Source organism: Syngnathus acus, chromosome 6, assembly GCF_901709675.1.
Source record: "Syngnathus acus chromosome 6, fSynAcu1.2, whole genome shotgun sequence".
NCBI classification, from domain to species: Eukaryota; Metazoa; Chordata; class Actinopteri; order Syngnathiformes; family Syngnathidae; genus Syngnathus; species Syngnathus acus.
In genome coordinates this window covers 12,794,457-12,810,499 of record NC_051092.1, presented here as the reverse complement: position 1 = coordinate 12,810,499, position 16,043 = coordinate 12,794,457, and the positions used below count along the sequence as shown (strand labels likewise).

General features: G+C 41.7%; 1 protein-coding gene across 1 annotated transcript in view; it reads left to right on the top strand.

Annotated features, from left to right (window-relative positions):
• The window catches only part of wwox (WW domain containing oxidoreductase), a 120,860-nt gene that overhangs the window by 8,733 nt on the left and 96,084 nt on the right, over window positions 1-16,043 (top strand). The window contains exon 5 of the mRNA XM_037255445.1: window positions 1,083-1,189. Within this exon, the coding sequence (XP_037111340.1) occupies window positions 1,083-1,189 (107 nt within the window). The remainder of the gene's footprint in view (window positions 1-1,082; window positions 1,190-16,043) is intronic.

Here is a 16,043-nt window from a genome sequence, read left to right as displayed (position 1 = left end):
CATTACACCTAATAACGAGTCATATAATTTAATTCCATGCTTCACTTGTCAGCGCGGCAGGCTTCCAATCCGGCTCCAATTTCGGTTTTTAATAGATATTGGTCTTTACCACTCCTCACAAGTAGGCCTCCCAGTTTTGATCATAATGAAAATCAGATTAGGACCTATAATCTAATTACGGTTCATATTAATCCGCCCTCTGATACCTCGCGGTGGACCCTCTTTGCCACAATCACTTATTGTGGCAGTTTGTCAGTCAATGCGCTTGCCGGGTGCGTTGGAGTCAATTTAAAGGTGAGAGTGAGAAACGTAGCCGCTCTCACAGAGACTTGCAGTAAATGTCAGCGGAAATAAGAAAATACGGCGAAAGTTGATCTAGTAAATTAATTCAACCTACGGCTCGAAATGACCCATTTAGACTTGTAATTTAGAAATGAACTTCTCTGCCTTCTATCTTTTAGTTTTTGTCACTTTTATCGGTAGCGCGTGATTTGGCTGGAGCCACGCAGTGCTGTAGTCTCGGACTGATAAATTCTCTCGCTATCAGCCGAGCGCGTTCCATTTCAGAACTCTGGCCTTATCGGTGGCCCTTTGATGCTGCCGACTGCCACCGCACCAAAGGTTCAGTTTGTGTTTGATTGTCCATTTGACTTCCTCTATTATTAGCCGTGTTTGTCATAATTACCCCCATCAATGCGTAATTACCAACATAATTAATATCCGACTCCCTCCCTCCCTCCCCTCTGTCCTATAACGAGCCGACATAATGAGCGGAGCAATACCTTCTTCGGAGACCACGGCCACAGCCTCAACTTTATCTTCTCGGGCTAGAGGAAATAGACCAGAACCACAATAATTCAATCAGTGTCATCACTTCTGAGAGAAATGATTAGCTCTCTGCGCCGAGACCACTGGCTCACTCTGTGAAATAAATTACATGAAAACTTGATAGTGATTCTTACTGGCCCTTCCTCCTCTTACATTTGATACAACCTCTGAGAATCACTTATCGCCCCCTTTGAAGCATCTCATTAAAAAAAATAATAAAAATTAAATGTCTCGTTTCTGTCCTCATGTTCCAGGCTTTGAGACAGCCAGGTCTTTTGCACTGCATGGCGCCCGTGTTATCCTGGCCTGCCGAAACCTTTCCCGGGCCAACAAGGCCATCAGCGCCATACAGGAGGATTGGGTAAGTCGTCCACTTTAGTCTTAAACTGGTCAATAGATAACAGTGGCCCGATGGTCCGGGGCCATTACGTGACTGTGTCGGGGCCACCCGAGGTTTACTGATGCTCACGATCAATTCAATATCTTGAGTTTCATCCACTCAAATTCATTAACCATCATTGATTTTTTTTCAAACATAGCACACCTTTTATATGCATCAGGTTAAATCCTTCTATAAAGAATGGCTTGTACAAAAGAAAAAGACTTAGGAAGGAGCCTGGCTCCGTTGAGTTTATTACTTCTAGCTCAAATTATATTCCACTTTTGAAATAAATGGATTCCACTCATCTATTCTAGCCCCACTTAAAACACCAATAAAATTCCTAGTTTCATATGACTTGTTATCCCACATGTTTGGGAGAACAGCCGAACTTTATTAATCAGAGTCCCTTTACATGGTGCCCCATTTAACAGGAGTTTGAATGTGACTGGTTAATTAGGACCACAGCCACGGTTATAAGAGGGTGTGCACACTTGTGCAACCACAATGTGTCACTTATTTACCTTTACTTTAGCTCTCAAAGTTGTCATTGTCAGTTGAGTTGTCCAGCTTTTAGCTCACGTTTTTGGTGAGAGGTTTTAAATGATTTACCTACATCTCACTTTTATCTATTCCAAAAAACTGACATCTGAACAGGGGGGTGTAGACTTTTTCTAGCAATGCTACATGTTTAAAATGCGTTTCACCATTCCGTTTTCCATGGGACAGTTTTTATTTTTTTATTTTAATAATTTATCAATGAAGCAATATGCTGACATATAAAACTATTAATTCTCTAACTGTTGCATGAACAACATAAACAACTTTCAAGTATCTAATGCTTCATCTGTGTGCATGCACTTAGGTAAGTAAATAATTTTATTGAAGCGATTTGAACAGGCGTCCGCCGTGCTGGGGCGTGGGGTGAGAGGGAGCATCTGATAATTACCCAAGATTATTGCTTTAATATCGCAGCGCTTGCGACTCGTCCGCAGATTTATGAGTGTGGGAAAATAAACAAGTGAAATGCGGCCGCTGGAGCAGAAAGAATAAGCCATTAGTGCTGGCTTGATTACAGAGCGCAGCAGCACAAGAGGATGAGGCAGCCGAAACGGAACGAGGCGATGACGGAAAAAAGAGACGAGCCTGAGAGTGGAAGAGTAAATCTTCAGTGTTTAAACTCAACACAACCTCTAATTGAAAGATGCCCCTGGGGCTGGCAGTATTGTGTGCGAAAGCTAGTATACATCGTCTAAGAATGAAGCAAAAGATTACATCTAAGAATTACGGTACCTTGACTTCCTGTACAAGTGACACAACTTAACTGTTAAAATTCCTGATTTTTCTATTTTTATATGTAGGGCCTGCCAGATTTAAAAAAAAAAAAAAATTTGTAGATGTGAATGTAATTGAAAAATAATTGAATTAATTAATATTAATCAAATTGATTTATTATTATTATTGTTTGAAATTGAATACAATTATTATTATTATTATTATTATTATTAATTAATTTACCTATTAAATGACAGTACACCTTTAGCAAGGATTCACTGTGTTGTGAACTGAAATGTGCAAACTAAAGCGGCTGGATTTAGGAGATTCCATCATATGCTGAGTCCTCCAAGTCCGCTGAGGCTCGCTTCCTTCTCTAGGAATCCCCCCCATTTAAAGACTAATGAATAAAAGTCACAATATCAGAATCAATCTTTGCCCCTCTGCTGACATTATTAATAGATTCAGCAAAAGAATAGAGAGGAGGATTAATCTTTAAGATGATGGATGGACTTCGCTCGCCTTCCCATGCTCCTGCGCTGAGGTCATTGTGATAAGAGGGTATATTTTGGGGTCCGCCGTACAAAAGGTCATCATATCTACTTCCAGGTGTCTCTCCCGAGTTCCGCTCCGGCTGCCAGGAGTGGAACCGCTGTCCCGATTGCACGGGACCTCTCACCTTTAACTACAATGCTTAAACCCATTACTCTGAGCTGCCTCTTTCTTTCCCTGACGCCCGCCTCGGACTCGGAGCGGGCCAACGCTGCCGTCGAGCGGTGCAGTGTAGCGCCGTGTTCTGACAGTAGGAATAATAATGGAGGGGGGGCGGCGGGTCACGGCAAGATAATGGGCAGGTCAGAACAGCCAGTGGCTGTTAGGAAGAGCAGGGTCAGAGGGCTTATCCTTCCCAGCCACATGGACCGCGGTATGCCAAGTACAGCGACAGTTAAAGGGAAAAAAAAAAAGACCACACACTTCATAGAACATTCCAGGACATTCTTTATGCACTTAGTTGGGCCAGGTCAGTTGTAGATGAGGTCATTTCGGGGGGATTAAAACTGGTGTGCATGTAAAATAAATATTTTTTTATGATGAAATGATAATCCATTCTCATTAATTCATTTAAATGTACAGCAGTTTACTTGTCAATATTTAATATAAATAAAATTGAGTGTGTTAAAAAAACTGTATTTTTATATATTTATGATATAATTTATTTTATTGTGTATTTAAGACTATTGTGGAAAGCGCAATACAAATCTCATTTATTATCATCACTGTTAATATTTTGTAACTTTTTTTAAATTTTATTCTTTGAAAACGGATGCACCAGATTACTCACAGAGGAGTCACCTTTTCCCCCTAAATTATCCATTTAACTCCAATTAACCATTTAGTATTTGGTAAAATAAAAAGCAGGTTAATAATACACAAGTAAAATGAAGTGATTTTTGCAAATGGACAGATGGGCCACAATAATTGTAAACTAGATAATTAAAAGATGCAAAATATTTACAATATCTTCCCCCTGGTAAAGTAATTCTAAATATTACTATTTAATCCTTCACGTATTGTTCACTGAAAACATTCAAAGATAAAAATGTCAAATATACATCAACACAATCTCAAATTGGAGTGCCATCTTGTAGCCAAATATTTTTCAAACGTGCATATTTTATGTTTACCAGTAATTAAGATATTAAATTCTAACTGACAATTTCATTAATTACTTCCACCAACAATCATTTATTAAGCGGCTCTAAAATGACCTACCTGACACCATTAGCATCAGGTAGCGGCGAGGTGGGGGGGAAAAAAAACTCAAAACATGACATTGTTCAGTGCCCTCTGCCCCGTACACTTTACATGTATAAATCCGCCTTTCCCTCACACCGCTCCTCAGAGATTCTGCTCACACTACGAAGCTAGGTTAACTTTCCGGTTAACCACCAACATGTTGCCTGAGTGTCGGGGATTTACTTTTCCTGATTGCCTGTAAAATTCTGCTTATCTTTGACTCTATCGTCTGTCTCCCAGGGCTGTAATAGTCTCCCCTGAGGGGGCACATCACTGCATGCAAGGCCCTTTGCCCCTGAGTTGCATACAAAACACACACACGCACACGCACACACTTTTAATTTTTATTCCAAAATGCTTACCCCCCCCAAACATGCACACACACAATGGCACTCAACAACACATGCTAATGAGGTTCTTTGTAAAAGTGCTAATTAGTAAGTCAGTCACTGATTGCTGTGCTTGTTTTTGTTGTGTGTGCGTATTTGTGTAGTATGGTAGTGGGGTGCGGGGGTATTATTAATATGGCTGTGGTGTGGCTGTTGTGGAGAGTTCTGTGCTGTCAGACTCTGCTGTGGAACCAATTAGGCTAAAGCCCGTTGTCCACTGAGGCTGCTAGTCTGTTGCTTGCAATGTCAAGCAGCAACATTAACACGGGTCAAAGAGGCGGACGCTATCGCACACATTCCGGTACACATACGTTCACCGGCTATAGACGAGTCTTTTAAGTCCGCACAGAGTGACACAACCTAATGCAACTGAACCAGACAATTGCGAACAAATTACAGGACTGTCGGGGACATGCTCACTTGGTGATAGCACACATATGTAGATTAAATGCAACAGAAAAATTTCAACCTAAACAACCTTGTGTCGACATATTTTTTCTTCCTTTCTTTATAATTTGTCTGCCGCCCCCATAATAAAATGCCGACTTTGGTACCTTCGTTCTAGACAGTGTAGACATGGGCTCCCTCTAGTGGTACAAAATGAATCACAGAATTAAATGTTGCAAAGTAAAAGTCTTTATATACAAAAGTACAAACCAAAATCACCCAAAAGGAGGATGGCACAAACAAAGTAACAACAATGAACAGGGCTGGACGCAGCGCCTGATAAAGATTCACAGGAGGATGATATAAGTTCCTGAGAACAGCGCTTAAATTTTGTAGGACACCAGCCCATGCCCGATTTTATGACCAAATGCATTTAACTTAAAGAACTGTTTGTTTTCAAGTATTAGTTAATCCTTTTTTACTTCTTAGTTGCAATAAGTTTGAGAACTATTGTTCTAGAAAGTTACTTTCTTGCATGACTGCCTTGGTTAAGGTACATTACATGCATTGAAACCCAAGGTGGTGTAACTATCCCTTTTAACCTGAACTTGTATGCGTAGGGAGTGAGTGGTACTAGTTGATATTGTGTGTGTGTGTGTGTGTGTGTGTGTGTTTGCCTGTATTGTCTAATTACCTTGTGCATAACCTCCCCTGGCAGCCTGACAGGCCGAGTTGCCCCCGCCGGCCAACGTGCCACGCCACGCTCTTCCCGCTGAGGCGGACGGGAAGTGACACATAGGAAATGCTGACCTGGTTGCTAGCAGGCCCCTCCAGGGCCCCCAGGATGCTGAGCTTTTAGTCGCTGCACCCCTCTGCTTCATATTGAAAATCAAAAGTTGCGCCGGTTGCTGCACCTTTATTTGAATTCCGGGTTTTGGCTCGGGCCATCTTGCATAATGTTTACATGTTCTAGTTAGAGTACTGAACGCTATGGAAAGAAAATTATATTAAAGGCCATTTTAATTCATACGAGAATGGCCAACTAGAAGTACAATCTCTTGAAGTCACTCAGCCTTCATTTAAATACATAAATGTTAACATTTGTAACATTTCTAAGGGAGAGAATGATGACTCACAAAGTCTTTCATCTTTTTCATTCAAGAGCCCGTCGACCCTCTTGATTGCAACCGACATTGGTGAAGGTTTTCTTGTCAAATCCGAATTGTTATGGTTGTACTCTTTGAGCTGTTTTGTTTGAGGTGGTACAAACTTTGAGAGCTGCTCCTATAAATCGTCGTTTGTTGTGAATGTTTGTTTGAATATCGCCTTGTGTGTGGTAAAGAAAACCTATAAAAGCGCCGTTGTGCTGATGCGTCACTGCGAAAGAAAGCTTTGTTAAATCCAGTTGAAATGATTCGCCCCTGATTCTCCTACTCAAGCAAACTCGTTTCGAATAGTCCCCAGACTATATTGACATCATAGCTGCACCTCCACCTCTCCATTCTGTCCCAACCTCATCCTCCAATCCTCGCGGCTCTCTTAATTTCCACGACATCCGCGGCGCCGCCTCTCGTCTAAATTGCATGCGTCAGCTTCTCCGGGGAGACCTTTTCATCAGTCTTTTACCTGGTTATTTATTTGTTTGCATTTTGCCCCGTGTTGTGTGTCTGTCGACTGAGAATAAAAAGCTTTCTTATCCTTCCCCGACTATACAATCTATATGGCCTTGACACGACAAAGATGGGTCGGATATACAGAATTGCCGTATGTAAATTGGAATTTGAAAAGCTCTTACGCCTCGTCTTCCAATGAAAGAACAAAAGCAACAGTGGGATTTAGTGTGATATACCACTAAAGGGATTTTTACAATGTGGTTTGTGGGATTATTAAGAAAGCTTTTGTAGCATGTAGGGAATAAAAGATTTTTCCGTCAACATTTATGCAAGCAGGTCTTCCACACGCTTGTGTTTATTGTGCTGGGCCACATTTTAAAATGGACAAATGTGTCATTTCTGGTTTATGTAAGAAAATCAGGTTCAAATGTGTATGTAGTATTCTTAATTTTAAAGGGGATGTCAAGTCAAAAAAAAATCTTTCCAATAATATGTTCTATGCGTCCCCACTAGTTCAAAAATGTCATTCTGATAAATATTGCGAAATGTGAATTAAGCAGCACAATTGTGTCCGTTTGTATCCGTGTCAGGGAGCGTCAGTCATGTCCTTTATTTTTTTTATTTTTTAAATGTACAAAGAAATTTTCCATTCAAATATTTTTCATTGTATTATTAATAAACCAGTAAACAAATTATGCCATGAGACCAATGACTAAAAAAAGAGACAAACAAAATTATATTTATCCATATATAAGAATCCAACAGCTATATAATGTAACTCCCAATAATGTAAATGCTCCGTGGACCAGATTGTAGACAGCAGCAATATGTTACTGGGCTACGTTGTAGCACATGCGCAGGCACACGTTCATCCTCATGACTTTTTCATATTTAAATGCTTGATTATGCATTTTGCATAGCTGTGGGACATGCATCACTCTTCCCGGGCTGCTAATAAAGTGACCAGGGAGATGGGGCGAACTTAAATGAATCCTAAAGTTGCCTGCCTTGCAATCTTGCGCCGTTTAGCTCTCCTCATGTCCATCCGCTCTAACCAGGTGCTCGGTCTCCCGAAGAGGTGTGGCCTGCCTCTAATTGCCTGGACCGCGTTGAACTATCAAGTGAACTATGGGCAAACGCTCTGCGTGAAAGAGTGCCGCCGAGGAATAATTTTGAATAAATCCCGTAGTTATCCGGGTCGTATTTTATGCCGGATAAGCAGTTCGACGCGGGCCTTTCCCGGTGACGGGTCACTCGCCACGGGTCACGTTTGGCAGGATTTAAATGATTTAAATGATGTCACCGCCACCAAAGGGGGAACAGGTTGAGGAAGGATGTGTAAGGCAGCACCTCTTTGTTGTTTGAACCTGACAGGCTCTCATCCCTCACCCTCTGAAGGCTGGGCTCGTAGCCCTGGGACAGGGGGGCGGGGCGGGACCAGATGAGGTGAGAGGTGGCTTGGATCTCTTTCACACTTTTCCTCCCTTTGCCAGAGGAGAATGTATTTTGTTTTATTGAAGTCACAGAAGTGCTGAGCACAGAGCGATGGGCCGCCGTGTTTTAATTCACAGGAGGAGGCAATTGGGAATAAATGCGGCCAAGCTGCTTGATGCCTGCCAAACTAACCAACATGCTCAAAGCATCTGGCAAATGGCTATAACATTTATCTGCTATGATCCCCGTTTTGAGACTGCTTTGAAATGTGATCGGGCTAATTGTGGGGTGGCTCATAATGGAAATGGGCTATAGGAGCAATTTGTTAAATTTTTTTGAACGGGCTTCTTGCCATGGCTGCAGAAAGCTAGATTGCGGCATTAAAATGCTATTGATCGATACAGCTTCTCAAAAACAAGATTTTTTTCCGTTACATGTTTTTAATAAAGTAGAATAGAACTGTAGCAACACAATAAAAATAATAGTTATTTATGACTAGTATATTTAAATAGCTTGGATATCAAGTAGCTTTCTCTCTCCATCAAACAGGCACTGAGAAGGGAGGGCTTACTTAACCAGCTTGAGCTCAGCAGACGTCTCACACACTTTCCAGGGATTCTTAAAAGTGCCATCACATGCACGTTTGACTTTATTGGGAGGCACACTGAGGACTAAATTAGAGGAAAAAAAACCCAGATAAACCTGAAATCAAATCTGAAGTACGATTCAAGTAACTGAGACATTCAGCAAAAAAGTTCCTCATCTTTCCCATTAAACTTCGATCAGTTCAGATCATTTCGAACTTCTCGGTCACAATTTTTATACTATCCAAATGTCCACATTTTTCCGTCGCGTTTTCCACATTTTCCATGGCAACATTGCCAAATTAGTGCAGACATTTAATGGTTTTCTAGACTGATTCATTCTATTGCATGTTCAGATCATTCAGGACATCTGAGGAACTATTTTTCACATTTCCCCAAATTCGCCAAATTGTATTTATTCCCAATTTTCCCTTTCAATATTACAATATCAGTACAAACTTTTTCACATTGACTTCATCCTTCCATGCAATCATTCCAGCTCATTCCTTGGGAACCAATGATCAAATTTCCACTTTTTTTTTTAATTATGATTTTATTATTTCCATGACTAAATTCCTAAATTAATTGATGCATCTTTTCATTTCCTCAAAGTGGTTTTACACTAGTCTCTCATTTCTTTTGAGTGTGTGTTAACCTTTGCAAGGTTTTTCTAGCTATAGGATGTGCCTGGGAGAGGGCAAATTTTCGACATGTACCGCACATTTTTCTTCAGACTCACATTGAACATTTCTTCCATTTTAATTTGTTTCCCAGCATTTTATTGCAGCGTCAGCTCTTCATTATTCACACGCAATTTTCTCCCAAAGTTGTACTTCCTAGTTAAATGTAATTTTGACTCTGATGCTTGACGTATCAGCTGTGAGACTCCGTGGCTCGTCACGTCGTCTTTCATCGCCCGCTAAGGGTGGTCATAGACGAGAGAGAAGGCCCTGATGAGTTTAAATGTCTCTGCGTGTTCACGTCGGACTGAGCGGAAAGGACTGTATGCTCATAGTCTCTTGTCACTTAGCGTTTGCTACGGAAGCCGGACTGATTGAGCACACCAGTGCATCGCAGGTCATCAGCTGGAATTGACATGTCTCCAATCGACTTGCCAGCCTAAGCAGGCACAAGCACTTTTAAACCGTAAATAGCATCCTTCAACGTGTAAGATTAAGGTTTTGCTTTGAGTGATATTTCCTTCACAGCTGTAGTTGTAATTCTTCATGTGTTGGATCTCCTTTTTTTCTGAATTGGCTAAGATGTTAAATAAATCAGTTCAAGAAATGCTTTTGTGAACTGCCATAGATATTCGAGGAATGCTGTGCCTTGAACAGGCAAAAATGAAGGTCTCAGCTTGTGTGCCCTTTATGTAAATATGTACATGCGTGTGGTTGTATGTGCTTTGACAGAACGCTATACAGCTTCATCACCTCGTGCGGCTGAATGCATATTTATCAGAGAGAAAATTCATGCTCAAAGAATCCAACCTCGGCCTCCATACATCATTATCAAACACACAAACACGGGTGCGCACACACAGATCCACATTTCATTAGAGAGGTAGAATCAGGCAGCAGTAGATTAAAAACAAGTTTTTTTTTTATACAGATCCATAAATCAAGCAGGGGGCGAAGGGGGATTCATTTAGAGAACAGCAGAATTGTGGCGTAGTTGCCCTCACGTGACTATCGCTTAGGCACGATACTTTGATACACTGCCTTTTTATTAGTTTCATTCTCTCCTGCCTCGTATCAATGATAATCTCCCTGCTTACATTTGACTTGCAGAGTAGAGGGGACGTAGGGTTCATTTTAGTTTTACTCCACACACAGCCGTATAGGTTGAGGGTATTTGGTTTTAGCGTTTGTTAGCAATGTGACTCAAATACTATGTAATTAATTTCTCTGTAACTTGATGGAGAGTGGTCATTAGCCTAATAGCATGATTGCCAATGTCATATTTTAATATTTTGGGAAAAAAAAAGACTGTCATGATGTAGCATTTGTGGATTACCATGAACAGTTTTTTTTAGCTAGTAAAATATATTTTCTTTTAATTAATATTGTGACTGATGGATTGATGGCAAGTATGCTGCTAGGCTTAGTCCAAGTTTAGCGTAAATCTTTTTAGCAACTTTGGAGAAATTCAATAAGGTTTTTTTTGTTGGTTTCTGCCCTTTTGCCTTAGTTTTTTTTTTTCGAAAGTCAGCTTCAAGCGTTGTGTAATTTACTCTTTGTATACAAATACAGTGATACTTTGGTTCATGAGTTTTAATGTATTCTGCCATCACGTTCACAACTCAAATCACTTTTGTCTCAAATCAAGATTTATAATGAAAATGGAAATTCCATTCATCTTTTCCAGCCCCTCGCCTTCAAAAATAAAACAAATGAACAAAACGTTGTCCCCCCCCCACCCCCCTTCCAATATATCTGCACCAAAGAACATAACATTGGCAAAAGTCTGTGCTCTACTTAATGTCATTCCTCTACGGTATTTTACTATTATAATTTCTACCTGCTGTTGTCTCCAGCCATCCAGCTGGCAGTGTGTTTTAGTGTGCTTGTGGCAGCAGTACAGGTGTAATTTCGCCTGCACTAAACCCCCAACAAGTGGTGCCAGGGGAGAGTGGAGCATATTACGGGTTCAAGCGGCCTGGGCTCGTCTGAACCACGGAGCACACCAGGCCCACCTGACCTGTGACCGGGCTCAGTCCCCGCGAGTGTGTCTTGTGTGTGTTCTGGGAGGCTCAATGGTTCCAGAGTTGCCTCATTGTTTTTCCTTTATAGCGTAAAGCCTTTATTAGGGGCTGGACCTCTTTGGTAGCTGTGGGGTAATATTGGCTAATATGTTTCAGTTGAGAAATGAGCAGGCATGATTATGCGCGTGTGTGTTTTATTTACAGAGCAGCTTTTGTGGGGTAAGGTAGAAAGGTGTAGAACATTGGTGTCAAACTCAAGAACCCAGCGCCAGATTTGGTCCGCCCTTTGTCACCCACTAAAGCAAATTATTGTTAAATCGGTTTGGTCCTTTATTTATATATGAATTTTATATACGTGTATATATATATATATTTTTTTTTCCGTCATGAATGATGAACCCGGTGTCTTGTCTGAGTTTATGCGGCTATGTGAACATTTGGATATTTCCTCCAGTTGAGTTTGCATCATTAATTTGGGTAACCAAATCTCCTGTGTTGAATGAATGACCAAGAGTGGAGCCAAGCGAGGTAATGAAGGGGGAGATGGGCTGAGAGAGCAGAAGGAGATCGGAGGAGGGGAGGAGGTGGGGCGCCGGCATCCATTATGCCCCACAGCCGCCCAGGGGTTCAGCGAGACCGATTCCGAGCGATCGGGTTCGGGCTCTGGCGCCCATAAATCCCGACGTGTGACACTGATGGATGTGCCCTGTAAAACCTTCCCACCCTGACACATGGGGCAACACAGAGTACTGCGGGGAAACGCCAGTGCTCCAGGTTCTTGTCAACTAGGCCTTGGAGTGAAGAGGGGATGATTGAGAGAAGGAAGGAGAGATCAGGAAGTGAGAGATCAGAGGGCAGAATGTGAATACGTTTGCATGGACATTAATACAGTATTTGTTCTCTGCCAGAAAAGCTTCGAGCTTTTTGTTTGTCACTCCCAGTTGAAGTTTACTGTAAAATTGAGGCATAAAAAACAAAACATTGTATATGTAAACAAAATATTCACGCAAATCAAATTTCATCCAATGAAAAAGTTCAATAGCTAAACGCTGACTTGCATAAAACACCATAGACAGACTATATAAAATTAATAAACTATAACTATGTATAAAAAAAAGATATGATCACCTGTATAGATTTTCACCTATTGTGCGTTGGTCTGGAGTGTGTTCCCAATGATAAAAGTGGGGTCAAGTGTATACTCACCTCAAGATTCTCTTAAATTCTCGTGGGGACATGTTAAACCATATCGCAATATTGTGCCAACACGATTAGTATGCTTATTTAGTGAATTTAATATAGCTGCTTTTGTTGATTTTGTTACACACACCGTTTGATGCATGACCAAAATGAAAAGAACTCATTAAGAAGCATTGTGATTAGGCACCAAATACAGGAACTGCAGACCTGGCCAGACAGGAAATGGAGATGCGCACGCCTCCTTATTAACAAAAGCCCCTTTTGGGCCGTAAAGCACCGTCCCAATGAGAACAAGCCAAACACCCTGATTAGAGGGGCGGAGGGGCTTTGCTGCCCTAATGAAGGTTTGCCACTCATTTATGATATTGGTAGGGGTGGTATAGTGACTAGGCCTGTGGGACAATTGTGTGTGGATGTGTTTTTGTTTGCGCGAGATGGCAAATGCAGCATGTTTGTGTGGATGAGATGGACATCCACAACTCATTTGTGGGAGTCAGTTTTACGGCTGCGGTTAATGGCGATGAGCTGGTGTTAAGAGCCTTGGGAGACACTCATTTTACATAAACTCGTAAGAGGCCTTCACTGTTTGTTTGTGGTCAAGTTGGAGGCTATGGCATTTTTCTCACCAGCTGAACCCCCTTCTCTGCTTGACTATAAAATACATAATTGCCAAGATTGTCATTCATAATTACATGGTGTGTCATTATGTCCACTAACCATAAACTGTAAAGCACAGATGGCAAACTTAAGGCCCAGTTACCAGACCTGGCCAGCCCACGAAGGCCGAGCTCACACCGAGCAACGTGGCCGAAATTGTCTGACCTGCCGTATAGCTTCTAAAAATCTCAACACACTCCCCTTTACGTTCGTCTTTTCCAGTTATTGGGGCAAGCCGCTTCTTTCAAGACAGTTATTTTTATGGGTCAATGCAAAATAATGCAATGTCGGATATTGTATGTAAAGAGTCAAAGCAGGAAGAGAATTTAGTACCGCTTGTAGTGGAGTGGTGGCTAAACAGACGAATAAGCTCTTTGGCAGAAGAAACAACAATCAGACTAGACATGAAGGTAAACATCAAAAGCAAGTGAACAACGGGGGAGCTCAAGTTTAAGCTCATCCAAACAAGCTGCGTACGACTAAACTAGCATCACGATCGCAATGTTCCCCTCTTGCTCTCTCCGCTTTCTAATATCTCCCCTGTGATCGCCACAGGAGATACCTGGAGTCCACCTCATTCATCACGGCGGTTTGATTCCTCAGCTTCAAAGTGAACAGAGGAAGCGAGGAAGAGTAGAGTCATAACAAGCCCTCTTCTGTTCTTCTTTCAAACTCGCTTTCCTTCAAGTGTGTGAGCGAGAGATGAATACAGCCAACAGAATTAATTGCACTCCGTTACAGAGGATCAGCAAGTTTGCTCCGTCGGCGTGCTGATCTGCCATATGGTTGCCCACTAGGTGAACACTTTGATTAATGTAGCCGCGTTCTACACTACTCCCGCCCCCCTCACCACCAATATTTGATTCTGATAACTAAAAGTCAGCTTTGAGATCCTGAGCATCGCCGTTGTCTTCCTGTTTCTCCTTTGTTTGGCCGCTTTTGATCTGCTCACTTGATGCATCTCTGTATGCCACCAAAGTTTGTCTTTCAGTCTTGTTTTTGTTGGAGAGCTCTTTGTCTATATATGCAATAGTGCAGGGTGCTTCTAGAGAGGATACCAGCAAAGTGTCACTTAGATTGCAATGAGTGGTTTTCTTCTTGTGATTGGCTCTTCTTCTGGGTTCTTCTGCTATATCTGCCGGGGGTTAACAAGGAAGTAAACACATCCTGGATAAGTCACATATCAATAGGGCCGAGTAGAGGTAATAACACCCGAGCTAAGGTTCAGCCACGGGAAACAACAAGAGACGCTAACTAGAGAGGCAACTCTCGGGTGGATCATTTGCTATCTGCAAATCACACTTTGCGCCTGTCTGTGTTACGTATTAGAGAAAATTCTCTGCTCGAAACGCTGGGCCGTCGTCAACTTGCGTGAGATGAAATGTTCACGCCTAAGGTTACAAGTTCAAATATTTTCCTCTCTGGCTTTAATTGGTGTAACACCAATGCAGACACTTATTCCGCCACATCCATTACCGTCACTTGGGTGCTTTGTTTTGCTTCCTTTTTATGGTCCAGCCCCGCTGCTCGTCTGTTTTCTGTTCCGCTCGTACTTAAGTGCTGTCATTCTCATATGTTAAGATGTGGCCCAGAGGGCCCTTAGCTAGACCAATGGTTGGGAATGAACTGTGAGCCCCCATCCAAGGGAGTGCCCACAATGGGCTTGCTGGCCCCATTAAATCTCCTTGATTACTTGCAGTGGCTGTGGTTCGAGTGGTAAAATGGTGGGTTTTCCAAATCAGCTGATTGAGATGCAAATTGAGGCAGTAACTCACAGGTAATGCAGAACTCCACCATCCATTGATGGATCCATTCATCCATTTCCTCTTTTGCTCTCACCAATTTCTCATTGCTTCCTATTTCCAGCATGGCAGGCAACATGTTATTGTCTCAATGTGAATTCCAGATATTTATTATCGAAGAGTCATTGGTAGTGAAGAGATTCCCAGACCCGACTGATTCAATCACTGTTGTTCTGAGATTGTCCAAGGACCAGTCCAAGACTTGGTCTGTCTTTCATCGCAAGTCAAGTCAAGTCAAGTTTATTTGTATAGCCCTAAATCACAAGCAGTCTCAAAGGGCTTCACATAGACAAAAATTGACAATTATTCTTAAAGCATCCCCTGATCTTAAGCTCGCAAGTCAGTCTTCAAAGTCTTCATTTGGTGTTTCTTTCTCAATTCCTTGGTTTTGACTGTTTCTTCATATTCTTGGGTTTGACTTGTTTTAGGCCCCTCAAAATCTCTGTCTTGACTTGCTAAAAAAAGACATTGTGTAGATTTCTAAAATAATGATCGTACAAACATCGTCTTGGTCTTAACATAGTTTAAAACTCTCAAAGTATTGGTCTAATTTTGTACCTGGGTCCTCAAAGTCTTGTTCTTGTCTTGATCTTGGCTCCTTGAAGTCTAGGTTTCAACTTTTCTCGACTCCTCAAAGTCTCAGTTTTGAATTGTCTCAACTCCCTATAGTCTTGGTCTTGACTCCACAGGGTTGTTCTTACCTTGGTCTCAGCTCCTCAAAGTCTTGATCTTGACTTAGTCTTGGATTCTTAAGAATATAAAGTTTGATTAGACGCAGCCATCATGCCATTTTAGATACTTCGACTGACCCAAAGATATTGTGCCTGGTGACAATCAGGAACAAGACTGACCTCTTATTTCCTGAGTTTCTGAGTGTAAACAAATGCACACAATAACATGTCAGGTAGTGGGTCCGTCATTAGGAGGACGGAATGAACTCGGGAGCAAGAGGAGAAAAAGGAGGGGGTGGAGTAATTGCAAAGTCCTTTGCTGA